Source organism: Neofelis nebulosa, chromosome 12 (genome assembly GCF_028018385.1).
Source record: "Neofelis nebulosa isolate mNeoNeb1 chromosome 12, mNeoNeb1.pri, whole genome shotgun sequence".
In the NCBI taxonomy this organism is placed as follows: domain Eukaryota; kingdom Metazoa; phylum Chordata; class Mammalia; order Carnivora; family Felidae; genus Neofelis; species Neofelis nebulosa.
The window spans coordinates 70737828-70764140 of NC_080793.1; the positions used below are offsets into that span (position 1 = coordinate 70737828).

The following is a 26313-nucleotide window of genomic DNA, read 5'->3' on the forward strand; positions in this document are numbered from 1 at the left end:
AGCCCCAACACCCTGGAGGTGGGCAGGGAATTCTAGGGTCCCCATTACCCAGGAATTGGTCTAAAACGGAACCGGACACATCTCCATTCCTAGGCAACGGGTCCGGGGATGGGGTGGGTTGGGTGAGGAGTGGGGCGAGAAGGAGACAGATCCCTAAAGGGGGACTGGCAGGATAAGGATCCTCTTGCTTAGGTCTAAGGTTCTGCTACCAAAGATCACACGGACATGTTGAGAGTCATAAATGAGAAATTTCTTAAGAAAGGCTCAGATTTAAAAAAAAAAATTTTTTTTTTTTTTAAAGTAAACTCTACCCTCAACGCGGGATCGAACTCACCACCCACAGATCAAGAGTAGTAAGCTCCGCTGACTGAGCCAGCCAGGCGTCCCTGATTTTCTTTCTTTCTTTCTTTCTTTCTTTCTTTCTTTCTTTCTTTCTTTCTTTCTTTCTTTCTTTCTTTCTTTCTTTCTTTCTTTCTTTCTTCTTTTTTATAAGGGAGATGAACTCCTAGTTAATACTAAATAAAATAAAGGCTTTTTAAAAATACCCATGAGTATAGAGATTGTCACTATTAGCCATATTCCTGGGGTAGCCATACCAGGGCCTCATGCCACTTTCGGGGGGAGGGGGGTTCGTCCTCGGTCCAATAATCCTCTCCCGTGGTGGAATCCTCCCTGCGGGTGTAGGTCAGGCTCGCCCTCCACCGCCCCCCCAGCCCGCATTCGGGTCCCTGGGGGCGAGAAGAGCTGGGCGCTGTCGGGCGCGTGGGGGAGCCAGGGCAGGGACGAGCGTGACCAGGAGCCAGAGCGATCGCGGCCAGAGAGGGAGGAGGCGGCCAGGCCCAGCCTGACGCAGCGGCGGCGGCGGCGAAGCAGGCCACTGCCAGGGCACTCGGGCCACCAGCGCCAACCTTCCCCGCCTCCTCCTCCAGCGGCTCCCCGCGCGTGGGAGTGAGTGCGTTGCGCGCCCGCCCAGGGTCACGGGCCCGGGGCATCCTCTGCACGCTAGCCCGGGCGGAGGGAGGCGCAGGAGCGCGCGCGACGGGCGGAGGCGGGGAAAGGAGCCGGCGAGGCGGAGGCGAGGGAGGGGAGGGGAGGAGGGACCCGCCCGCCGCGCCCCGGCCGCCGGGCATGTGTGGCCGCAGGCGCCCGTCGCCGCCGCTGTCCCAGGGCTGAACCGCACCCGGGTGTCCGGGACGGTGTGTGCGCGAGTGTGTCTGTCCGCGCGGGCGAGCGCCACGCCGGCCCCGAGCCTCCCGCTCGCTCCCCCGGGCCGCGGTGCATGTTCGCCTCTTGCCACTGTGTGCCGAGAGGCAGGAGGACCATGAAAATGATCCACTTTCGGAGCTCCAGCATCAAATCGCTCAGCCAGGAGATGAAATGCACCATCCGGCTGCTGGACGACTCGGAGATCTCCTGCCACATCCAGGTGCGGGCTGCCCCTGACGAGGGCGCGGGGGCCTCTGCGGGTGGGCGTGCGCCGGCACGGGGGAGGAACCCGCGCGAGGGCCTGCTGGAAAGCCAGATTTCTCTTTCCCCGCCCTGTGAGACTGGGAGCAGTACCCAGGGATGGGGCGCGTTATCCGCGCTGGGGCCCCTTCCCTGGCGTGCAAGCTGCGCGCACGTCTCGCTGCGCCTAGGCTGGGGGCGCCGGGCAGCTGCTCCCTGGAAGAGACTAACCCCTCTGTCCCTTACCACGCCACGAAATGGGAGCTCAGAGAGCCGAGAGGGACACCTGCGTGTCGCCCATTCTTTCTTCCCTTCCTCCACGTGGAGAAGGCATGCACCAGCTCGGGTTCACTCATTTCTCTCGGGCTCCCAGGCTCCGAAGGTGCCTCAGCCCTAGGGACCCACTTTCACTCCTTGCCGCCCTCCTACCGATGGCCTATACTTCTCCGCGTGGGGCAGCGGGGAAGTTTCCCGGGAGTGAGAGCGGCTGGACCGACCTAGGCTCCAGCCTTGAGGGATGGGGCGCGCGCTACGCGGATTCCCCAAAAAGAATCATGAAATCCGTGTGTTTCAGAGAAAGGAAAAGGGCTGTGAGACTCTCAGAGAGGGAGCCTTGCAGGACTTGGGTCCAGGGAAGAAGCGCCCCTTGGAATATTGGTGGACAGTGCTCCTTCCCAAGTTGGAGAAGCAAGAGTTCTTTGGGCGAAGGTAGCTTTCCTGGCAGCCTCATTCTCGGGTAGTAAGTGCTTTTGAGCTTGCAGGAGATGTAGTGTGAGCTGCAAGGGTGTGTGTGTGTGCGTGTGTGTGTGTGCGCGCGCACACACACACACGCACGCACACTTTCGGTGAGCGTATATGTAGGCAAACGTGTGCCCTCTCCTTTGACCCACTAGGCGCGCACAATCTGGAAAGGTCGTGTCAAGGCTCAGCACGATTAGCTTCTGACTTTTAAGTCTGTTTGCTTATTTATCGCGGGGATTTTCTCTCTCTCCTACCTGAGTTTTGAGGCTCCAGGACTGAGCTGTTATTTTAAATACAGAGCACACTACCGAGTTCCGTTGGGAGATGAATGGGGGCAGCGTCTCTCAGCGGCAGGAATAGGTCTCTGGCTGTGTTAACCCCTAAATGAATGAGTGAATGAATGAATGAAAGGTTTTTCCCGTTTATTTGTTTGTTTGCCAGTGGGAGTTTGTGACGCAGAGACAGTGGCAACTAATTTGCAAGCTGACAGCGGGACAAGTTTCAAGGCAGGAATGTGGTGCCCCATGATCTCCCAGGAGAGTAGGCTCCTCGTGAATTTTCTGGAGGATCTTGAATTTCATTCTGAGCTAAGCGGTGCTGCTAAACTTAATAATAAAAGGATTAGCAGGTTAGGCAGTTTTTTTTCCTGCCTCAGGGTTGCACAGAAACCTTTTTTTGTGATCCAGAGATAGTTGTTTGAGCACTTTGCTTTAGGTCCTAGAATGGATGTACAGAACCTTTCACCCACATTGAATATGTAAATATTAGAGGGGCGAGCAGCAGAGTGGAGATGTTGAGCTCTCCTCTGCTCTCAGTCCTCTGTGTGCACAGTCCTGTTCCACTTGGAGTTGACACCACTGGGTTTTATCTCCTTTGGGACTTAGTCTTCCTCAGAATAGATAAGTAGTCCCCAAAGGACATGTATTTGTTGCCTGGTGTCCTGGGAAACAATAAATGGTAGCAGGTCTAATAATAGTTTGGAAAGTTAAGAGTCTGTATGGCCCAACCCATGCCAAAGAGGTTAATGTGCTATATTCCAAAATGTTGACTTTGGAATTGCTTAAAAGTCAAATGTTTCATTTTGTGGCACATCTCTTTCTGCTCCTTCTGCCTGCAAATGGTGATTATTATTTAACCAATTGAAATGAATTAAAGATCCGATATTGATAGTTTTGGACCGTCTGCCTTCCTAGACTTTTTCAAGTCCAGGAATTGAAATTGCCCTTCTGGGTACAGGGTCCCAGAGAACTCTCCGTTTGTTTAAAGTTAGAACAAAATGGTATGTTGGAAAAAGAACTATTGGAGTTATTAGTACATGCCCTAGGGAGTCCGTGCCTTCATCTTTCCTGGCTTGCCTTTCCCCTCTGTTCCAGGGAATCACAAAGATAAAGAAGTGTGTGCAGGGTCACATTCATCCTCCCTCCAAAATCTGCACAACATATGGGTTATGAAGGTTTTTGTGTTTGTTTTTGTTTCTGCAAAACAACAGCTTTTAATTAGTCTTCTCCAAAGTAGATAATTGGAGTGCTTATGGACAAGGAAAACTTTCAAAGAAACAACCTAATGGCCCCAGTGTCAGCTGCCTGGTATCTGTTCCGGGGGAGCTGCTGAACGTCACTTGCTCTGTCTCTTTCCACGGAGTTTAGGATGTTGTCCCATCACGTCATTAGGGTATGACTGTTTAGGGCTGGGGAAGAGGAATTCCAAGTGGACAGGGAGCAAAAAGAGAGTGTAAGGCACCAGACGGAGGCCTGGGGAAAGGAAGGAGTTGCCGAATACTCCCTACTAGGCTTTTCCCACTGAGCCAATCCTTGAAGTCTGGACAGTGTAGAAGGACATGAGTTAACTCTTACCTCTTTTATTCAGTCTTTCTGCTTCTAGCAGAGTGGAGTCCTAGCTAGCCACCTCCCCCATTGTATCCACTTCCCCCCACCCCCCAGATGCTGGCATGGTTATTCATAACTCCTTCTAATGAACTTGTCATTTTTCAATACTGACTTTTATTGAGTAAAATGTAGACTTTTCACATGATACACTCTTTAGCAAAGCCTGGTAAACATGGTTGATGTCATTCGAATTGGCTGGGGACTTTGATTTGTGTTTGAACAGAAACTCTAACATGGTGCTTAACACACATTAGGCACTCAATAAATATTTATAAATGTAGATTGAATAATTTCCTTCGTAGATTGTTAAATTCGCAGGGTAGGAACATTTTGTTGAGGTTGTTGTTGTTCATTAAGGATTCCCCAATACCTGAAGGAGTACCTGGCATATAATTGTGTTCGATAAACACTTGTTGATCGAATGAACGCCCAGTATTTAATCTAGCTCATTACCTATCAGCATGACAGGAGCGTGACAACACTGGATTGGGAGATACATGGTTTAATTATGTTACCAACCAGTTTGGTGACAAGGAGCAAGTCACTTGACATTTGTAGTCAGTGTTTCCTCTTTTGTGAAATAAGGGAGTTGGGTTAGATGGACGGTTCCAATTTAATAAGTTTGGTTTAATCATTACCTAGACCAGTTGCACTGGAGTGGAACACTGTTGTTAACAAAGGGGTTGGCTACACTTCATCTCATGATTTTCTTCTCTCCCTTTTATTGATGTTATTGTGTTATTGAGTATCACCTCAGTTTTATAGATAATGGAAAAAGAGGCCTATAGAGATTATGCTATTTGGGTTACCAGGCAACGAGGTAGCTTAGAACCCAGGTTGTTGGACTAAAAATGCAGAGCTCTTCCTTCTCTGTAGCTGCCTCTTGAGAGTTAGGGTGCTTGAGAGTTAGGGTGCTTTTGGCTGCAAGTGAGAGAGTGGCCAAGTTGAAGTGGATTAAATAATAAGTACACTAAGTGTCTTCTGTAATGAGAAATCCAGAGGTAGGGCAGTTGCAGAGTTGTCTGGTGGTTCTGCATGGACCCGGGTGCTTTCCGTCTTTCCATTCTGCCATCCTCAGCACATCAGCTCTGTTGCTTAGAGTGGTCATTATCGTAAGGTGGCTGCGGGCATTGTGGATGCGCTGTGGATGTGTCAGGCACTACCGTATCCGCGATATAAGAGGTGGTACTTCCTCGTGCATTTCTTTTTATCACAGAAGAAGACCTTTCCTAGAGGCCCCCGTCAGTCTTCCTGTCAGATCTTGCTGGCCAGGACTGGATCATACACCCGTGCCCTAGCTTCAAAAGAGTCTAGGAACATGTGCGTCTGGTAGCTTCGCTCTTCGCGTCTGGGAGGTGGGCTTTGACCTTATGGAAGCAATGGAGAAGTGCGTGTGTGTGTGTGTGTGTGTGTATGTGTGTGGGTGGGTGGGGGGTACTCGCACGTGCATGTCTGTGGTCTTTCTGAGGCAGGGAGAGCTGTTGCGTCTTTCAGAATTGGTCAGATTGAGTTGCAATTATTGTTACAATAAAATCGTCAGAAGAGTTTAATGAGCTGTTATGTAAGCCATGGCTTACTAGAGGTAACCTTTGTGTGATCATATTCCAGAATAGGAAAAATTGTTGGATTGTCCTTTGTTGCTTGTGTTGTTAAATGGCACTTCAGTCCTTACTGAACTGGTGGGTTCTGGGCAGCTCCGAGTCATCTAATGTCGCAGAGGCACAGCTGGCAGAGCTCTACTCTTGTTGAAGTGGCCATATGGCGAAGAGGCTGAGAGCTTATATTCTGGAGTACTACTTGCTTGGGTTGGAACCCTGGCTCGACCACTGCCTAGCCAGGTGACTTTGGGCAAGTCACTTTCCCAATTTGGTCTCAGTTTGCTCATCTGTAAAGTGGGGATAACAATAGCAGAGGCCGCATGGGCTTGTTGTAATGCTTGCTACCTGGCCCCTAGTAAGAGCTGAAAAAATACTGACTGTTATTATTATTATGTGAAGCTATAGTCGAGGTAATTCTAAGTAGTGGGGAGACTTTAGCTTAGGCTCTAATGTCTTTAAGCCTAAATTCCATCATTTTATGATTATGCAAGACCTTAAACAGGTCCCTATGCCTCCTGTTGTCCATCTGTGAAATAGGCACAATAATTCTTTGTTGCCAGCCTCCATTGGGTTGTTGAGATGACGTATATGAGAGCACGTTGTAAAGGTTAAAACATCACCCAAATGTAGAACACTATTCTAATTAATTTATCTGGGGGGAAAAAAGAGAGTAGTTTATTCCTTTTTTTCTTATCTGTTGGAACAGGAACTGGATGATCGCATGCAAACATTCACATGTGCTGAATATCAGGCCCCGTGATGGTCCTGGTGATGAAATCCAAGCTAGGTCCAATCGACAGCCACACCTCTTCTGATAATAAGGACACTCCAACACTTTTCTTTATCAGACTCATCTAGAATGCCATTAAGAGTCCACTGAAAATCAGACACAAAAGGAAGAGAAGGGGGAGGCACTTTGTGAAATACTGTGGCCCCGCTCTGATGTTTTTAAGCCTAGATTATATGGGCCAGCTCTTTATATTAAGTATGTTGTGAATAAAAAAGTAATGTTATTTCAATGGTCTGCTAAGATCTTATCTCTTGATGTCCTCAAAGCAAAGGCAAAGTGTATTGACTGCAGAGTGAATGTAATATCGTTGGCTCCACATCATTTGGACAGTATATCAGCTGGGTGCTTGTAACGACATCTAACAAATTCTAATTCAAACTGACTTTAACATTAAGGACACCTGCTGGATCATATATCCAGAAGTCTTGAGTTAAGGGCTTCATTCAAGGATGATCCTGCCTTCTTTTTAATTTTTTTTAGATGTTTATTTATTTTGAGAGAAAGAGATAGAGAGCGAGCAGGGGAGAAGCAGAGAATCCCAAGCAGGCTCTGCAATGCCAGCTCAGAGCCTGATGTGGCACTTGAACTCGCAAACCGTGAGATCATGACCTGAGTGGAAATCAAGAGTTGGACATTTAATCCCCTGAGCCACCCAGGCGCCCCCATCCTGCCTTTTGTAAGGCTTTATCCTCATACTGGCAGGGAATGGTTATGGTAGTGTCAGTTCTCACCTTCTCGTGGGACACCCTCCAGAGGCAGAGAGAAACGACTTCCAACCCAGCATTCCAAGCAAAAGTCCTGCAGCCACGCCCATCCCTGTCACATGCCCATCCCTGAACCACTGACTGTAGTCAGTGGGAGGGAATGTGCTTATTAGCTTAAGGTGAGCAGAACCTGACCCTGGGACTCAGCATGGAGTCAACTTCCCTCCTGCTGGTGGCCTGTATGGTGGGGGTGGGTCAATACCTAAAAATCAAGGCTCTCTTGAGAGGGGGGTAGAGAGAGGGGGAGATAGCCGCTAGGAAGATAACCCATAATACCCACACTAGATATTTTGTCTGGGTCGGTGGTTCTCAAATTGTGCCCTGGGGACCTCTGGACGTCCCTCAGATCCTTTCAGGGCATCTTCGAGGTTCAAACTATTTTCAAAGTAATACTAAAATGTAGTTTTACATTTCCTTGGGGAATAGTTTTATTGAGATGTAATTCACATACTTAAATCTTCCTACTTAAAGTATACGGTTTTAATATCTTCACAGAACTGTGCATCTATCACCACAATCAATTTTGAAACTTTTTCACCATCCCCAGAGGAAACCCAGTGCCTTTTAGCAGTCATACCCTCCTTTTCCCCTGACCCTTCCAGCCCTAGGAAACCACTCATCTACTTTCTGTCTCTGTAGATTTGTCTGCTGTGGGCGTTTGATAAAAAAAAAAAATGGAAACATACAATATGTGGGCTTTTGTGCCTGGCTTCTAAGCATGTTTTCAAGGTTCATCCACGTTGTAGCACGTATCAGTGCTTCTTCCCTTTTTATTGCTGAATAATATTCCAGTGTGTGGCTAGACCAGTTCATCAGCTGGTGAAAATTTGGGCTATTTCCACTTTTTGGCTGTTACAAATAATGTTGCAGTGAACATTACTGCAAACATTTCTGTGTGGATACACCTTCATTTCTTTTGGGCATATGCCTGGGAATGAAATTACTGGCTGGGTCTACGTTTAACTTTTTGAAGACTGCCGAACTGTTTTCTCAAGGAGCCCCACCATTTTACATCCCCATCAGCTGTGTACAAGGGTTTCAATTTCTCCACATCCTTGCCAACACTTTTTATTACTTGTCTGTTTGGTTATAACCACCTTAGTGGGTGTGAGGTGGTATTCTTACTGTGGTTTTGATTTGCATTTCCTTGATGGCTAATGATGTTGAGTATCTTTTCATGTGCCAGTGGGCCATGTGTATATCTTTTTTGGAGAACTATTTGGATTCTTTGCCCATTTTTAAGTTGGATTGTCTTATTATTGAGTTGTAAGAGTTCTTTATATGTTCTGGATACTTATATAATACATGACTTGTAAATATTTTTCCTGTTCTGTGGGTTGTCTTCTTACTTTATTTATTTTCTTTTTCTTTTTAAGAGAGAGAGAGATAGTGAGAGCATGTGAGTGGGGGAAAGGGGCAAAAGGAGAGAGAGAGAGAGAGAGAGAATCTTTTTTTCTTAAATGTTTATTTATTTTTGAGAGAGAGAGAGACAGAGCACAAGTGGGGGAGGGGCAGAGAGAGAAGGAGACACAGAATCCAAAGCAGGCTGAGCTGTCAGCAAGAGCCCGACACAGGGCTCGAACTGACAGATGCCGAGATCATGACCAGAGCCAAAATCAAGAGTCAAAGACTTAACTAACTGACCCACCCAGGCGCCCCAAAAGAATTTACTTTCTTGATGGTGTCAGAAGTTTTTCAACTTTGATTAACTCCAACTTTTTTTTTCCTTTTGTTGCTTGTATTTTTGATGTCATAGCTAGGAAGCTATTTCATAATCCAGGGTCATGAAGGCTTCTGCCTATGTTTTTTTAAATAGTTTTATAGTTTTACCTTTAGGTTTTGGATTCATTATTGTATTAATATATAATTTATACACAACACAATTTACCAATTTAAAGTGTACATTTCAGTGGATTTTAGTGTATTCAAAAGGTTGTACAATCATTACTACTGTCTGTTTCCAGAAGACTTTCATCATCCCCCAAATAAACCTGTACCCATTAACAGCCTGAGAGTGTTCTGGTTCCCATTCCACTGTACGGAGAGAGGGTTTTCCCCCATGCATCCAACACCACCTACACATGCAATTCAATTCCATTTTGACACTGTCTACCTGGAGATAACATCACATCCTACAGGCTCAGTCCCATAAGACCGCCCCCACTTCAGAGGCCAGTCACGAGTCCAGGCTGTCACCTAGGCTTCTGATTGACTGGTTGTAGATCAGAGGTTCCCACAACCTCCTCGAGTTTGATTAGTTTGCTGGAGCGGCTCCCAGAACCCAGAAAAACATTGTATTTACTAGATCACTAGTTTATTAGAAAAGGCTGTAACAGCCAGATGGAAGAGACGCATAGAGCAAGGTGCAGGGGGAAGGGTATGGAGCTTCCACATCCTCTCCAAGGAGTAGCGATCTCCTGGAAGCTCTCAGAATTCTGTCCTTTTGGGTTTTTATGGAGGCTTCATTACATAGGCACGATTGATTAAATCATTGACCATTGGTGGTTGAACTCAATTTCCAGCTCCTCTCCCCTCCCTTCAGGTCTGGGCAGTGGGATTGCAAGTTCCAACCCTCTCTAAACACCCGGTTCTCCTGGCAACCAGCCCCCATCCACAGGGGATTTCCAAAAGTCACCTCATTAACATAACAAAAGATACTTTTATTGCTCACGTCACTTAGGAAATTACAAGGGTTTTAGGAGCTCTGTGCCAGAAATGAGGACAAAGACAAAATATATATTTCTTATTATAATTCACAGTAGCACACAGCTACTCCTCATCTTTGATCCAGTTAGAGTTAACTTTTGTATAGGGTGTAAAATAGGGGTCCAACTTTATTCTTACGCATGTGAATATTCAGCTATCCCAGCACCGTTGTTTGAAAAAACAATTTTCTTCCCCATTGAGTTGTCTTGTCATCCTTGTTGAGATGTTGTTTGCTTTTTCCACTCTCGTTCTCTCATAAGTGTGCAGTGGAGTTTTCTAGAGGCTGTATGATATGTGCTATGGAAACACATTAAATGCAGAAGCAGATGTGAGAATCCAGCTGTCTTTTATTGAGCCAGACATTAAAGATTTTTGCAAAAATGTAAAACAATGCTACTTTTCTCATTAAATTAGTTATTTTGTAAATACAAGTTATTTTTCATAAAATGTGCAACTTTTGGTAACGTGCAGTGGGTTTATTATTCTTGCATGACTCAAAATATTCACTATTCAAAAAAATTCTCAGGAAATTGATATATCCAACCCAAATAAAAATTCTAGGGATCCTTCATAGTGTACAGGAGTTTTGAGACCAACAAGCTTAAGAACTATAGGTTTTGGTGCCTCTGAATTTACTGAACTTATTGACATATTAAAAAAAAAACCAAATAAATCAAAATGGAACTCCCAGTGTATCGTGGACCTCCAGAAGATTCCTGACAAGTTACAGGTATTTGAAATGATAGCAACTAAATAAAAAACACCCATTGTATACATGGAAAATGTGTATATGTGTATTTGGAATTCTTACTAGTAACTATGTACTTTTGTGTGTGTGTGTGTGTGTGTGTGCATGTGCGCACGCGTGTGTGCTTGTGTGTGTGTAGCAATGTTAAGAGAAGGACAAAACTAGATTCCACTGGAGTAAGCATTTCCCAAATGAACTTGCTCTCCAGCTGAATCTTCGGTTTTCAACTGTAATAATTAGATAAAGCCACGTCTTACTTTGAGACCCCTCTTCTGACTGGAAAGGGTACAGCAACAATGGGTTAACAGTTTAAAATGTAAACCACTTGAATGAAGTCACTTGAATTAGTCACTTGAACTCTTAAGTTCTACTTCTTTTTCTAAGTAGGCATTTTGGGAAAACTTAAAAATTGCAGGAATGGAGGGGGTGCCTGGGTGGCTCAAGCGGTTAAGCATCCAACTTTGGCTCAGGTCATGATCTCACGGTTCATGAGTTCGAGCCCCAAATTGGGCTCTCTGCTGTCAGCACAGAGCCTGCTTCAGATCCTCTGTCTCCCTCTCTCTTTGCCCCTCCCCTACTTGTTCTTTCTCTCTCTCTCTCTCAAAATAAATAAACTTAAAAAAATTGCATGAATAGAAATATCAGAGTTTGCCCTGCAGAGAATCCAATATGAGGTTCACGTGCATGAGTGATAGGCATGTGGTATATATAGCCCAGTTTCTCCTTATTTCCACTTTGTGTGATGAAGGATTCATGTTGCTTCTATGAAGTAGCAGAGAGCCAGACCTGGAGTCTAGAAATGGGGAAAAGTAGGATTATGGTCAGGAATTGTCAGGGCAGGTTTTGTGAGTGAGAGTTGAACTTAAGTCAGGCCCAAGAGAGTTGGTGTTCAGCTCTTGGGAGGGAAGTGTAAATGCTTCTTAGTCTCTGATAATTCATGTGGCTCCTCTGTGCTCTTGTTAAGATGCATATGCTGATCTAGGAGGTCCTGGAGCCCCTGGGTGGCTCAGCAGATTAAGCGTCTGACTCTTGGGTTCGGCTCAGATCATGATCTCACAGTGCATGAGTTCGAGCCCTGAGTTAGGCTTCGTGGTGACGGAGTGTGGAGCCTGCTTGGGATTGGCTCTATCTTTCCCTCTCTCTCTGCTCTTCCCCAACCCTCTCAGAATAAATAAAACAAACAAACAAACAAACAAACAAAACTCATCTACGAAGTCCTGCAGAAGGCCCTGGAATTCAGCATCTCCAACAAGCTTCCAGCATTCTAACAAGCTGCTGTTACTGGTCTGTGGAATGGTACGGAGTTAGGGGAATTTATCTGTCTCATAATGAAATTCTTATTTTTATTTTTTATTTTTATCTAGAGAGAGACAGAGCATGAGTGAGGGAGGGGCAGAGAGAGAGGGAGACATAGAATCTGAAGCAGGCTCCAGGCTCTGAGCTGTCAGCACAGCGCCCAACGCGGGGCTGGAACTCATGAACTGTGAGATCGTGACCTGAGCCGAAGTCAGATGCGTAACTGACTGAGCCGCCCAGGTGCCCCTCATAATGAAATTCTTCATTTCCTTGAGTGTGGGGACTTTTTGGCTTTTATCTCCCTTGATAACCTCTCACCCGGCACATTTCCCTTAGTAGATGTTCAGTGAATGTTTGAGTAAGTGAATGAATGGATAAAGGAATCCATCCAGGTGTGTGTATCATGACAGATTGAAATACTGATGAGACACTGATGCTGGCTGGCCTGATTCCTTTCGATTCCCAGCTGCAGCCGAATAACGAGATTGTTTTTTAAGCAGGATTTCCTATGATGGCCAATCTGATGAAGTGTTGAGCACATGGGGGCGCAGGGTTAATAAGAGACTTCTTGTCTCTCTGGGCCACACTTCCTGCTCTTGCTTTCCTGTATCCTGGACTCTCAGTGGCATTGCAGAGGAACTCTGGCAACTTCTTGGCACGAACAAATCATTGTATGTCAGCCAGCAGTGCCTGGAAGCTCCCTGGGGCAGAGGGGACCCAGCTGTCCTCACTTGCAGAAGTGATCCCAGGGGACAGTGACCCTGGAGGACAGTGAAAAATGCATTCGAGGTGTAACATAGGCTCTGAAGCTGTTTGTTTTGGTTGCTTTCTCTGAAGGTTTAGGAGAGAAGTGAGATGATAACTTAAAAAAAAAATGAAGTTTGGGGCGCCTGGGTGGCTCAGTCGGTTAAGCCTCCGACTTCGGCTCAGGTCGTGATCTCACGGGCTCGTGAGTTCAAGCCCCACGTTGGGCTCTGTGGTGACAACTCAGAGCCTGGAGCCTGCTTCAGATTCTGCTCTCTCTCTGCCCCTCCCCTGCTCGTGCTCTGTCTCTCTCTCAAGAATATATAAACATTTAAAAAAAAATGAAGCTTAGTCTAAGAGGAAAGAGCAATTGTGTAGATCGAACAATTATATTTTTACAAGTGAATTAGTGAAGTGTTTTGAAATAACATCAATCTTATTTGATAAGCATTTCAAATATATCTTCTGTATGCTGAGTACAGAGTGGGTAACTAGACATAAAAAGAAAAAATAAACAGCCTTCAAGAAGCTCCCAGTCATTTGGGGGAAGAGAGACAAGATAATGGTACAAGGACAAAATGACAGCTGTAGTGACAGGTATATGGAGATGAAGAACCAAGAGGAGGCATCTATATCAGACTGAAGCATCAATAAGTATTTCTGGTATAGATGGATCTTGATTAATAATTAAAGGACAAGTGGAAATCAATTATTTGAAGAAGGAGAAAAAGGCATTTCAAGTAAGGTGAGCCTTTGCTTGATATAAAACCCGGAGCGTGAAGCCACATGATCAGATGTAGAAATGAAGGAAGGGAGAATCCGGGATTCAGTCCCACGTGGTTTGTTTCCGTAACAAAGGTAATGGCCATGCCCTGCCCCCCTCACTGCCCCCCCCCCCAGGAAAGAGAGAAATGGCCACATAATTTGGGGGCCCATTGCAAAGTGAAAACATGGAGCCCTTTGTTAAAAAATTAAGAATTTCAAGAATGCAGCAGTCGACTTTTAAACCAAGTGTGGGGCCCTTCTAAGCATGGGTCATGCACCCATAGAATTGGCCCTGAGAAGATGAGGAGGAGGAGGAGATGATGAGTTTCATTTTGGGCTCTTAACCTTGAGGAGCCTGTAGGGTATCTGAGTGGAGAATTCCCAGTAGACAGTTGGAAATAAGCAGACAAAGTCAGCAGAGAGGTCTGGTGTGGAGACACAGATAAGGGAGTCCTTTAGTGTGCACACAAGTGGTGATAGAAACCATGGAAGTGTGAAGTGAAACCATCAGGATGGGTCTTTTCTGTCTATCTTTCTGTTGGGGGCATCCTCGTAGATCAAACCAATGGATTATGAGCTCTGGAATTCTTCCCAAGAATGCTTGACCGCTTTTCTTTTGTGAGGCAACTTGGACCAGAGTAGGGGCTTCTCCGTCTTCTCCTGCAAGCATGACAGCCAGATCAGAGTTACCAGTGGAAAAGCATTTTTCTGCTCTTCATCCTCATTTCCTTGCTTGGACTAGCAAATGAAAAAAGTCTTCTCTCAGCTTGAAGGTTCTGTGTTACAAAGCATCGGATTTTCACTCCAGGGAAGTCACCCTTTGAGACAGTGTCACGAATGTTAAACAGATAATACATCTTAAAATCCTACCAGCTTGGTACAAAATGAAAGTAAACATGTTGTATGAAGAGCAGCTTTGCGAGTTATGCTGTAACAATTTATCTATTATTTAATATTAATTTATACCTCCTATATCTCCTATAGCAAATTTTGTTTTCTACTTAGTTCCCAGGGAATTATTGTGACTATTAATTAAAATAAATTCGAGTTCTGTGTAATTGCTCCAAGAAATAATCTAATATTAGTAACAGAAGGACCAGATTGTAGATGCACAATAGAGTTTTGTCTGAATATATACGCTAAGGTTTGAAGCGTGATTATTCTATAGCAGGGGAAAGCAATTAGTATGTTAACAGATTAAGGTTTGGTTTATTATCTCTCCCCTCAGAGGTGTAATTTGTTGCTTTAAGGCATGAGGGCTTGCTGGTAAACATTGGCCTGGAAAGGATCGACTGAACCAGGATCTTCATACACAAACTAAAAATTCAAACACAGTATCATTTACTAATGGACTGGTAATAAAATTAAGCAGTCTTGGGGCACCTGGGTGGCTCATTCGGGTCAAGCTTCCAACTTCAGCTAAGGTCATGATCTCACAGTCCGTGAGTTTGAGCCCCGCATCGGGCTCTGTGCCGACAGCTCAGAGCCTGGAGCCCTCTTCAGATTCCCTGTCTCCCTCTCTCTCTCTGCCCCTCCCCTGCTCATGCTCTGTCTCTCTCTGTCTCAGAAATAAATAAAAACATTAAAAAAAAAATAAAATTAAGCAGTCTTAAAATATTAATAGAAGAGAGGCCGAAGACCTCATTAATAAGTTGGCTAATAATTCTTCCTTGATGTTACTAGCCGATGTTATTTTGGGGGATGGTCTCTATACATAGTGCTGCTCATTGTTCTGAAAATAATTCTAGTCCTTGTGATCTGTGTCTGTATGTAGATGTTGTCTACAGTGTTACGGTGGTGTTGGGTATTTATTGTTCTTTGTTTAGTAGCATCCTTTCTCTACCCTCATCTGCCTCTTGATATCCTTGAGTAGTATGTTAATGATGTGCATTAGCTAGTTGATTAAATTGAATCTCAGTCTCAGAGAGGTGATGTGATTTCCCTAAGGTCACATATTTAGCAAAAGTAGGATGGGGTCTGGTGTGTTGAGTTTTAGGTTTGCTCCTACTCTGCTTAAATACTACATTATTTTGTGTTTGAATCTTCTTTGGTAGCCTAAACGCTGCAATTCTTTTTCACTGGCAACTTTTCTAATAGCAGAAGGGAGAAGCCATACACTGACCACATTTCTGGGTAAAGACAGCATATTGACATTTTATTTTATTATTTACTTATTTATTTTGAGAGAGAGAGAGAGAGAGAGAGAGAGAGAGAGAGAGAGAGGAAGTGCAAGTGGGGGAGGGTCAGAGAAAGAGAGAGAGAGAGGGAAAGAGAGAGAATCCCAAGCAGGCTCCATCCTGTCAGTACAGAGCCTGATGTTGGGCTCCAACTCATGAACCATGAGTTTGTGACCTGAGCCGAAGTTGGCCTCTTAACTGAGCCTCCCCGGCACCCCTGCATGTTGACATTTTAGCACTGTCATCTGAAGGGGCACCTGGGTGGCTCAGCTGGTTAAGGACCCAACTTCGGCTAAGGTCATGATCTCACAGTTCGTGGGTTCGAGCCCCACATCCAGCTCTGCATTGACAGCATGGAGGTGCTTGGGATTCCCTCTCTCTCTGTCCCTTCCCCTTTCTCACTTGCACACGCTCTCTCTCTCTCTCTCTCTCTCAGAATAAATAACTAAACATAAAAAAAAAGAACTGTCATCTGAGGACACAATTTTAGTTCTTCTCTACTTTCTTTTCGTCAACATGTAGTTTGGTGTATATCCACGTGAAAAGTGTGATCAACTTATCATGTATTTATGAATATTTTGCTGTGTCACATAACTAGATAGTTGAAAGACACTTCCCTTTTTCTTTACTTGTTTGGCTTGGCATAAACTTTGCTTGCACTTTGAAATTTCAGATTAACTCCTAAGAAATTGAAAGGAAAAAAAAAAAGAGGAAGGATGATGTTGTTAGAATTTTCTTTCTGTCCTGTATGGTAATTTACCTTGTAGCTTTGAGATTGACTCTGGAAGTTGAACTCTTAGCAATCTCAGACCATGGTATTTAGAGGACTTCCGGAAGCATATGAAAACCAAACGTTTGTTAGTTAGGCCCTTGCCACATCCTTGTCAGGCTCTCTTTGTTTTGCAAGCTTAGACAGAAGAATAATAAAATCCCTGGAGACAGGGATGGAAGAAACACTCAGTACCACCTGGAGCCTTATCAAGGAGAACTTCACCTCTTGTGTTCCCAAACCTCAAGAGAGATGTACTTACGCGGAGCGGTGTCATGGTGCAGGGGGTGGAAGGGACACCTTGAACGGCACCTTTTGTCTCCAGGTTTGGAGACATAATTTCTCCACCAGGTTGTAGGTGGCACCTTCTTGGTTCAATGCTGAATAAAAGAAAAAAAAAAAAAAAGAAAAGTTATACAGTAATTCAAGGGCAGCCGTAAAGTCTGAGTTTGCAGCGCCAGCAGCAGTGTGGTAATTTGAGAAGAGCAAATTAGAAGAACAAAGCAGATTTTAATCATATGCCACAGAGAGGAAGGTGGTTTAGGTTTATCTCCAAATTGTACCTCCATTAGAGAAAGGGAGGGTTTTAAAGCTATTATCCAATATTTATTGTTAAAGATTTCTTTCTTCTTTCTCCCCAGTCTTTCTTTAGTACACTCACTGGGTGGGGAATGCCAGCCTTTGTATTGAGCGGTTGGTAAATATAAAACATTTTTCTGGTATTACTGGAAAGGGAGGGGGAGAAAGAGAAAGGTTGAGGGAGAGATATTGATTTTGAGATTCAAGGTCTTTATCTTTTAGAAGATTTTGGTCTGAAGGTAAAATTGAATATTAAGAAAGTGTCTCCTCACATCTTTCCATGTATCCATCCATCCATCCATCCAACAAACATTTATTGAACACCTCTGTTAAGGACTGGTCTGAGGATTAGAGATACAGAGATAAAGAAAAATATGGTCCTTTGCTGTCTAGTGGAGAAGATGCACACATAAACAGATTCAAGGTGCTAATACTATGATAGAAGGGCACCAGAGCATTGTTGGAGCAAACAGAGCAGCCAACAGTAGAGCCGAAGTGTGGCTTGGGGGAGGGTTTATCCCTCCTTTAATCTCTGGTTGCTGTCCTCCAAAGTCACTGCTCCTCAAAAGGATGTTCTTTAAATGGATCACTGATATTTTCTCACTCACATTTACTTGTAAATAAGAACATCTTTAAGAACTTTGCTCTTCTTGGGGCGTCTGGGTGGCTCAGTTGGTTGAGAGTCCGACTTCGCTCAGGTCCTGATCTCATGGGCTCGTGAGTTCATGCCCCACGTCAGGCTCTGTGCTGACAGCTCAGAGCCTGGAGCCTGCTTCGGATTCTGTGTCTCCCTATCTGCCCCTCCTCTGCTTGTGCTGTCTCTCTCAAAAATAAATAAATGTTAAAAAAATCATATTATGAACTTTGCTCTTCTTGCAAATATCTCAGCAAAAATTGTGCCTTGCTATATAATGTGATTTTAAGAGAAGTTACAAACTCGCTTGCCTGCTTCCTACTAGATTTTCACCCACAAAGTGTCTCCTATATAGAAATTCTGGAGTAGCCCCTGGGGCTACTAATCTAGCCCAAGAAGAACAGGGAAGATTTTCTGGAGATGATGTCTCAAGTGAGTTTTAAAGAAAAGGTAAGTATTGTTTGGCCAGTAAATCAGGGGAGTCTATACAGAGGTGTAGAGCTGGGCAAAGAAGGGCATTCTAGCAGAAGGCTGAGTGTAGGCAAAGGCATTGTGTTTGTGGGAAGCTAAAAGAAATGCATTATGATTTTATATATCAACAGAGAGTTCTATACTACGCAGTGGAGAGTTGGCAATTACCTGCTCAGACTACGTAGACAATAGAGTGGACAGTTGGAGTCTAGAAAACAATATGACTACTGTTTACTAGGGAATTACTACTATTACTAGGGAATAATTAAGATAACCCCATTGAGGCATGGTTTGCATGGGCCAAAATGACGTGGAAAATTGGTTTGCAGCTAAGCTACACTTCCAGAGCTAGAGGTAAGATACATTGGGTGTTTTATCTTTGGCTTTGAATGCCTCAGTGCTTCTTGGAAAACACCACCATGAGGAACATGAGGAGTTTTCGAGTTCTTAGTGAAGGTTTTAAACTTTTATGTGTCGTTGGGGGTGGTGATGGTTGCATGACCTTCAGTGAGCCCATTGATGAAGCAAGTCTTTCTTAATTAGAGATCAGGGAACTGACAGACCTTTCCAAGGCAACTCACTCCATTAACTTGTTGGGATAGTTCCGAGCCCAAGCAGGGAGGGCCTGACGGAAATCATTGTGGGGGCTCCAGGAAGTAGATGTTGAACAGCTGCAGGAAGTAAGTGTTGAATGGAAATGAGATGACTTGAAAAAGGCCTCCTTGTATACTTTAGACAAGCACTGTCCAGTAGAACTTTTGTGATGGTGAAGCTGTTTTATATCTGTGCCATCCAACTTGGTAGCCACTAGCCGAAAGTGGCTGTTGAGCTCATAGAATGTGACATACATGCCTGAGGAGCTGAACTCCAATGTTATTTAATTTTAATTCGTTACCAATCCAAATTTAAATAGGTACCTGTGCTGGTGGTTATCACACAGCACAACGTTAGCATCTTAGCGGTGGTTAACTCTGGGAGGAGAGAGGCGTGGAGAGCCAAGTTTGGGGAGTAGCACAGAAAAACAGTCTTGTTCTTCTCTACATTCTTCTGTATCATTGGAACTTTTGATAAGCACGTGTTGTTTGCTTTTGTAATTTTAAAAGCATGGGACATTTTGAGGAAGATGTGGACTTTTATTCTCCAAGAGGACTTAGAAAATGGGAAAGGACTTTAGATTTTTTAGTCCAATGCCTGTATCTTTCTCAGGAGCATCTGAAATCCAGGGAAGACAAGGTATTTGAATGCTGAGTAACTGGCTGGGACCCAGGCATCCAGACATCCATTTTCATTGTTCTTTTGACTTCACGATAAGGCATTATTTATGTGAGCCTGGTCTGTGTTGCCATGTTTTTTTTTCTGTACCTAGAAAGGTGTGACATATAATTACTTAAGTTCAAATTCCACTGTTGATTCCTGGTATACAGGAAAGAGGTTGACTTTTCTATATTAACCTTGCTTTTCTGTTGATGTTTGCAGATTTTCTACATGGACAATCACGTCATCTGTGAACAAGGACAATTTTATTACTTCCTTCCTAACTTGTACAACTTTTCTTTTCTTTTGTTGCCTTTTTGCCTTAGCAAGAACTTCCAGTACGATGTTGAAAAGGAGTTGGTGAAAGGGAACATCCTTGCCTTGTTCCTGATCTTAGTGGGAAAACTTTGAGTTTCTCACCATTGACTGTGATGTTAGCTGTAGGGTATTTTTTTGATAGATTTTTAAAATCAAGTTTAATCAAGCCTAGTTTACTTAGTGGGTTTTTTTTTTTTTAAATGGGTATTGGATATTGTTCAAATGTTTTTGCTGCATTTAGTGGTAGGATCATGTGATTTTTATTTTTTTTTTCTTTCTTTCTTTCTTTCTTTCTTTCTTTCTTTCTTTATTTCTTTCTTTCCTTCTTTCTTTCTTTCTTTCTTTCTTTCTTTCTTTCTTTCTTTCTTTCTTTCTTTCTTTCTTTCTTTCTTTCTTTCTTTCTTTCTTTCTTTCTTTCTTTCTTTCCTTATAGAGGGTGCAAGTGAGCGAGGGGCAGAGAGAGAGAAAATCCCAGAAGGGGCAGAAGGAGAGAGAGAGAGAGAGAGAGATGAAGAGACAGAGAGAGAAAGAGAGAAAGAGAAGTGGGGCTCACCTGAAGTGGGCCTTGTGTTCACCTGAAACAGGCTCACCAGATGTGGACTCGAACTCACGAACAGTGAGATCATGACCTAGCTGAAGTCAGATGCTTAACGACTGAGGCACCCAGGCGCTCAATTTTTCTTTTTTTAGTTTATTGTTGTGATGGATTACATTAATCATTTTTGAATGTTGAACCTGCCTTGTGTGCCTGGGATGAATCCCACTTGGTTGTGATGTATAATTCTTTTTATACATTGTTGGATCATCCAGTGATTTAGACAAAGGAAATTAACTGCTAAAACTTGAAATTATTGATAAATAAATAGCACTCCTCAAGTCAGCAATTTTCCTCCCATCATTTATTTTGGAGATATTATATTTTATCTTTAATAATTACTATAGAACACAGTGATGGTTCAAATAATACAAAAGATTACCCAATGAAAAAGAAATCCTCCTATACCTTACTTCAAATGTATTCCTCAGAGGTCATTATTCTCCACAAATTGTTTTGGTGCATCTTTCCAGAATTTTCTGTTTCCTTTCAGAAAATGATTATCAACCACCTTTTATTAGGGAGTAACAACAACCTCATCGGGGTGTAGTTTGTATGGGGCACATGACCTAGAGAATTGTTTTAGAGGGCTAGGTTGGCTACACTTCTAGAACTAGAGGTAAGTCATGTTGGGTTTTTTTGTCTCAGGGTCTGAATGCTTCGGAAGCGGTGGATCCCACTTTATGTTTCTCTGAGCTCCTTCATTCTCTTTGGTGGGCTTGTGCGTGTGCGCTGGATGATAGACAGTCACGTCTGGGGTTGGAGTGTCCTCACCTCTTCCTCCATTGTGTCATTTTTGTTTCTTCCTCTGCTGTGTGACTGGAATAAATGCTCTTCCCCCTTCTCTGCTCACCCTCCCTGTCCTGAAGACTTAGGATGTCTTCAAAGAGGACCTTTCCTCCCAAGGGCCCTGTTTAAAATTCTACTCCCTCAGTGATGTGTGAAGAACAGTCAGAGATGTTGAAAGACATCTGACATGTGACATTCCTTTCAGGGAATAGTGACTTACTTAGATCCCAGAGGACCCAGGATACTGAGGGGCAAGAAGAAAGGAGGCCTGGCGTCTTGGAGGAGGAGAGCAGAAAGGGAAAAGATTTGCTCAGGTAGCGTGTGAGTGTGACTTGCAATGAGGGTATTGGTTGCATATATGACCTTGGTAGACCCTGTGCTCATTTTTGCTGGAAGGCTTTGAAAGATTTTTCCAGTGAATCCATTGATTAGCCAGTAAGCTTTTAATAAACCAACACAATTTTAATGCCCCATCACACACACTAGCTGAACCTTCTCTCTAAAGTGACACTCCAAATCACATTGCTCCTGGTCACATTTTTTTATAGCACATATGGCTGTTTATTAACTTGTTCATTGCTTTGGGGACCTGTTGGCTGTTGTCTCCCCCCCACTAAACTGGCAGCTTTGTTGAGGGCAGGGGTGCTCCTGCATCTCAATGTGTAGAACCTGCCCAGTGCCTGGGACATTATAGGTGCTCAGTACAAATATTGGTTAGCTAAAAGATTAAATAAATGAATACACTTTACCAAATCATAATGACTGTGATCACTACCGTTTGTTGAGCACTTACTGTGTGCCAACTCCCTGGCCAAGCACCTTTTATCTCATTTAATCCCTATTTAAAGGTTAGGAAGATGAGCCACGGAGATGCATCCTGTCCCAAATCACACAGGTGGGCTGGGATTTGAACCCTGGTCTGCCTAAGACCAGCAAGTTCAGTAAATGAAGGTGTAATCCCTAGAGATGTCAACCTTGGGCAGTAGCTTCAGGAAGGGGGATCTGCCAAAGAAGGAGGTTTCTGCCTTCCAGATGGGTGTCAGGTGGTGGCTAGTAGACCAGGCACCTGCTCTTCAGGAATTTAGATGGAGACACCCACACAGGCTGCCAACACGGTTCTCCAGAGTGGGTTTATGCCTCATGTGGATTCCGGCGAGATGTTCTGAGCAGTCGTGAATTATTTAGGCCCTGAAGCAGAAACCTCAATGCTTCTTGGCATTGAACCCTAACGAAAATTGTGCCTAAAATTAAAGTCAAGAGGTTCAGCAGTTATTTATTTTTCTGTTAATGAATGGGGGAGAGGAAGCAACCCATCAGCAATCAGCCATTTGGTTCACCTTTCTGTTACTCTTCCCTGGCTCTCCAAAGGGCCCCTCAGTGCGTGAGTCTTTTTATTTTTATTATGTCCCATTTTGCAAAAGACCTGAGAGCCATTTTCACCATTCTCGATGTCCAGAGAGGGCTCATTTTGATTCACTTTTCTACCAGGAGAGCTTCAGCCCAGAGAATCCAGAGGCCTAATGAGTACCTTCGTCATGGCAAACTTGCAGCGTCACTGGGCCCTCTCCAGGCCTCCCTTGCTTTCCCACCTCTACTGCTGTTGTGCCACTTGGGGATCAGTTGAGCCTATTGTTGTAAATCTACACAGCACTGTATGTTTTGTAAACTGCCTCATATTCAGTTTGCCTTTTAAAAAATTTTTTTAGTGAGAGAGAGTGGGCATGCATGAGCTGGGGACAGGAGCAGAGAGAAGGAGGGAGGGAGGGAGGGAGGGAGAGAGAGAGAGAGAGAGAGAGAGAGAGAGAGAGAATCTTAAGCAGGCTCCATGCCCACTGCAAAGCCCAACATAGGGCTTGATCCCACAACCCGCAGGTCACGAGCTGAAATCAAGTTGGACGCTAACTGACAGCTCTCCCAGCACCCTGCGGGGGGAACCTCTTGAGAGGGACCAAGTGCATCTTCTTAAGGAGGGTTGATGTGGTTCAGCGTCTCTCACATCTATTTTTTTTTTCCAACCAGCTATATCGGGATGTAATATTCATACCATACAATTCACCCACTTAAAGTGATTTTTAGTATATCACAGAGTTGTGCTGTCATCACCACTTCATTGCCCCAGACCCCTCAGTTGTCACTCTTTCCAACCCCTGCATTTCTCCCAGGCCTGAGCAGCCACTAATCTACTTTCTGTCTCTATGATGCAGTTTATGACTGGCATCTTTCAGTTAGCTTAATGTTTTGCAGTTTCTTCATGTTGTGTCAACACCTCATTTCTTTTTATCGCCAACTTGTATTCCATTGCATGGATTTGCCCATAATTTGTTCACCCGTTCATTGGTTGGTGGACATTTGGGTTGTTTCCATATTTCGGCTATCGCCAAGATATTGCTAGGAACATTTGCGTGCAAGTTTTTACGTGGACATTTGTTTTCATATGCCTAGGAGCAGAATTGCTGGGTCATGTGGTCATTCTGTGTTTATCTTTTTGAGGGACTGGCAGACTGTTATCCACAGTGGCTGCACCATTTATGTTCCTACTGGCAGTGTTCAAGGGTTCCAATTACGCCACGTGCTCACCAGTAACACTTACTACTATCTGACTTTAACAATAAAATTTTTGGGGGCGCCTGGGTGGCTCAGTTGGTTAAGCGTCCGACTTCGGCTCAGGTCATGATCTCACGGTTTGTGAGTTCGAGCGCCGCCTAGGGCTCTGTGCTGACAGCTCAGAGCCTGGAGCCTGCTTGGGTTCTGTCTCCTTCTCTCTCTGCCCCTCCCCTGCTCTGTCTCTCTGCCTCTCAAAAATAAATAAATGTGAAAAAAAATTAAAAAAAATAAAATTGTTTTTACTTCTAAAAGTTTTATTTATTTTTATTTTTTATTTTCTTTTTTTTATTAAAACCTTTTTAAGTTTGTTTATTTTGAGAGAGAGAGAGAGAGAGAGAGGGAGAGGGAGAGAGAGATAGCACAAACTGGGGAGGGGCAGAGAGAGGGAAGGAGAGAGAATCCCAAGCAGGCTCCTCACTGTCAGTGCAGAGCCCGATGTAGGGGCTCAAACTCACGAACCCATGAGATCATGACCTGAGCCAAAATAGAGAAATTAGACGCTTAACTGGCTGAGCCACCCAGGTGCCCTTTGACTTTTTGCTTGTAGTCATCCTTGTGGTTGTGAAGTGGTAAAGTGGATTTGCACTCTGGCTTGGATTTGCATTTCCCTGATGACTTCCACCAGCATCTGGACAGTACACTTTCCCCAGGCTTCTGCACGTTCTTTTAGGGGCTAATGTTTGAACAGGTGAGGATAGCTTGGCTGTTTCTGGAGCCCATTTCTCTTCAGGTGGTCTCACAGCTATGGGACATTACCCACCCTTGAGCCTTTTCACCTATAGGTGGACCTAGGGTGGTCCCAAGGGCTGTGGACCCACTGAACCACTGCCCACTCCTTCCCTTGGTTAGCCGCCTTCAGAGCTGGCCTTTGCTTTATGGCCATTTTTAATATCACACCGTCCACAAGAAAAAGAAAGATTTAAAGCAATTTGCCTTAAAAATTTTTTTAATGTTTATTTATTTTTGAGATAGAGAGAGAGACAGAGTGCAAGCAGGGGAGGGGCAGAGAGAGAGGGAGACACAGAATCTGAAACAGGCTCCAGGCTCTGAGTTGTCCGCACAGAGCCTGATGTTGGGTTTGAACTCACAAAACACGAGATCATGACCTGAGCCGAAGTCGGATGCTTAACCATCTGGGCCACCCAGGTGCCCCTGCAATTTGCTTTTTAAAGTCAGTTACAAATGTTATTCTGTCTTAGCTGCAACCGAAGTTATGGAAGTTTCTAAGTTCACAGTGTTTTGATGAAGACACTATACATCAAGCCCACAGCACAGAAGAATGTGTGTGTTTTCCAGCATTTCGGTATCTTAAAAAAATGAATAGATTAGCAGAGCCGAATCCTTAGTGTAAGTTTTATTTTTTTAAATTAGATTCTTTATTTTGAGATGTGGATTCACACCCAGTTGTAAAAAGTAATACCGAGAGATCCCATCCTTGGAACTGTTTAGCTGTGGGAGAAAGTGATTTACGGAGGGATTGGAAAATAACTCTGAAAGTGTGCCAAGAATTCAAACTATTTCTGCTGCCATCAGTTTCCTGCTTTTCCCAGGATGAGGACCATATGACCCAACAATCAAATGAGCTGCTCCTGAGGAGTGGTTTTTTATTGACAGCAGCTATTCAGCTTTGCGATTTATTTTGGCTTAAAGTAGACAAACCTAGTAACACTATGCCTCTCTTTCTTCTCATCCCTGTTCTTAAGGGTCAGTTGCTAATACTGAATCTTTTCTGCCTTGGCTGCTACTGCTGCCCTGATCCATTAACTTTTAAAGGAAATTAAGCCTGCAAAGATCTCATTTTAACTCAGACCTACCCACGATGGGGAAAAAAAATCCTCTAAATGAGGCAAAGAGTGTAAATGAACTAGAGATTATAAAATTGGTCAGTGTAATACCTGGCATATCATTTGAGTGTGATGCTGTTGTTAATTCCGTGTGTATTTATAGAGTTATAACTCTGTGTTAGGCACTTCTTGGGGTGCTAAGGATACAGTTAGAGAACCAAACACAGAAATTCCTGCCCTCATGGAGCTTATAGCCTCCAGAATATAATTATTATACATAATGTATTCCCTGGAATAATATCATGCCACACATTATACCCCATGACTTAATTATCTTATAAATGGAATTTTGTACCCTTTGATTCCCTTCACTCATTTCTCCCACTCCCTTCCCCCTCACCTCTAATAACCATCAATCTGTTCTCTTTATCTGTGAGTTTTGTTTTTTTTTTTAGATTCCACATGTAAGTGTGATCATGCAGTATTTGTCATTTTCGGTCTGACTTATTTCGCTTAGCATAATATTCTCAAGGTCCATTCATGTTGTTGCAAATGGCAGGATTTCCTTCTTTCTCATGGCTAAATAATATTTCAGTGTGTGTGTGTATACCACACCTCCTTTATTCATTTATCTATCGATGGATACTTAGGTTGTTTCCGCGTGCTGGCCATTGTGAATAATGCTGCAATAATGAGAGGCTACAAATATCTTTTTGATGTAGTGGATTGTATGGTAGGCCCTATGGACATCTGTGGGGAGAACGTTCCAAGCAGAAGCAACAGCCAGTGCAAAGGCCCTGAGGCTGACTTGAGAGAACAGTAAGAGTTGAATGAACATGTGGAAGAGTAGATAAA

The 26313-nt window shown here is 44.0% G+C and overlaps 1 protein-coding gene across 2 annotated transcripts in view; it reads left to right on the forward strand.

The window, feature by feature from the left end:
- The first annotated feature begins 787 nt into the window (after positions 1–787).
- Positions 788–26313, forward strand: part of FRMD3 (FERM domain containing 3) — a 311700-nt gene continuing 286174 nt past the window's right edge. The window contains exon 1 of one of the 2 annotated variants that reach the window (XM_058695608.1): positions 788–1426. In XM_058695608.1, coding sequence (XP_058551591.1) covers positions 1280–1426 — 147 coding nt within the window. In that variant the 5' untranslated portion in view covers positions 788–1279. The remainder of the gene's footprint in view (positions 1427–26313) is intronic. The other variant, XM_058695609.1, reaches the window with a different exon arrangement.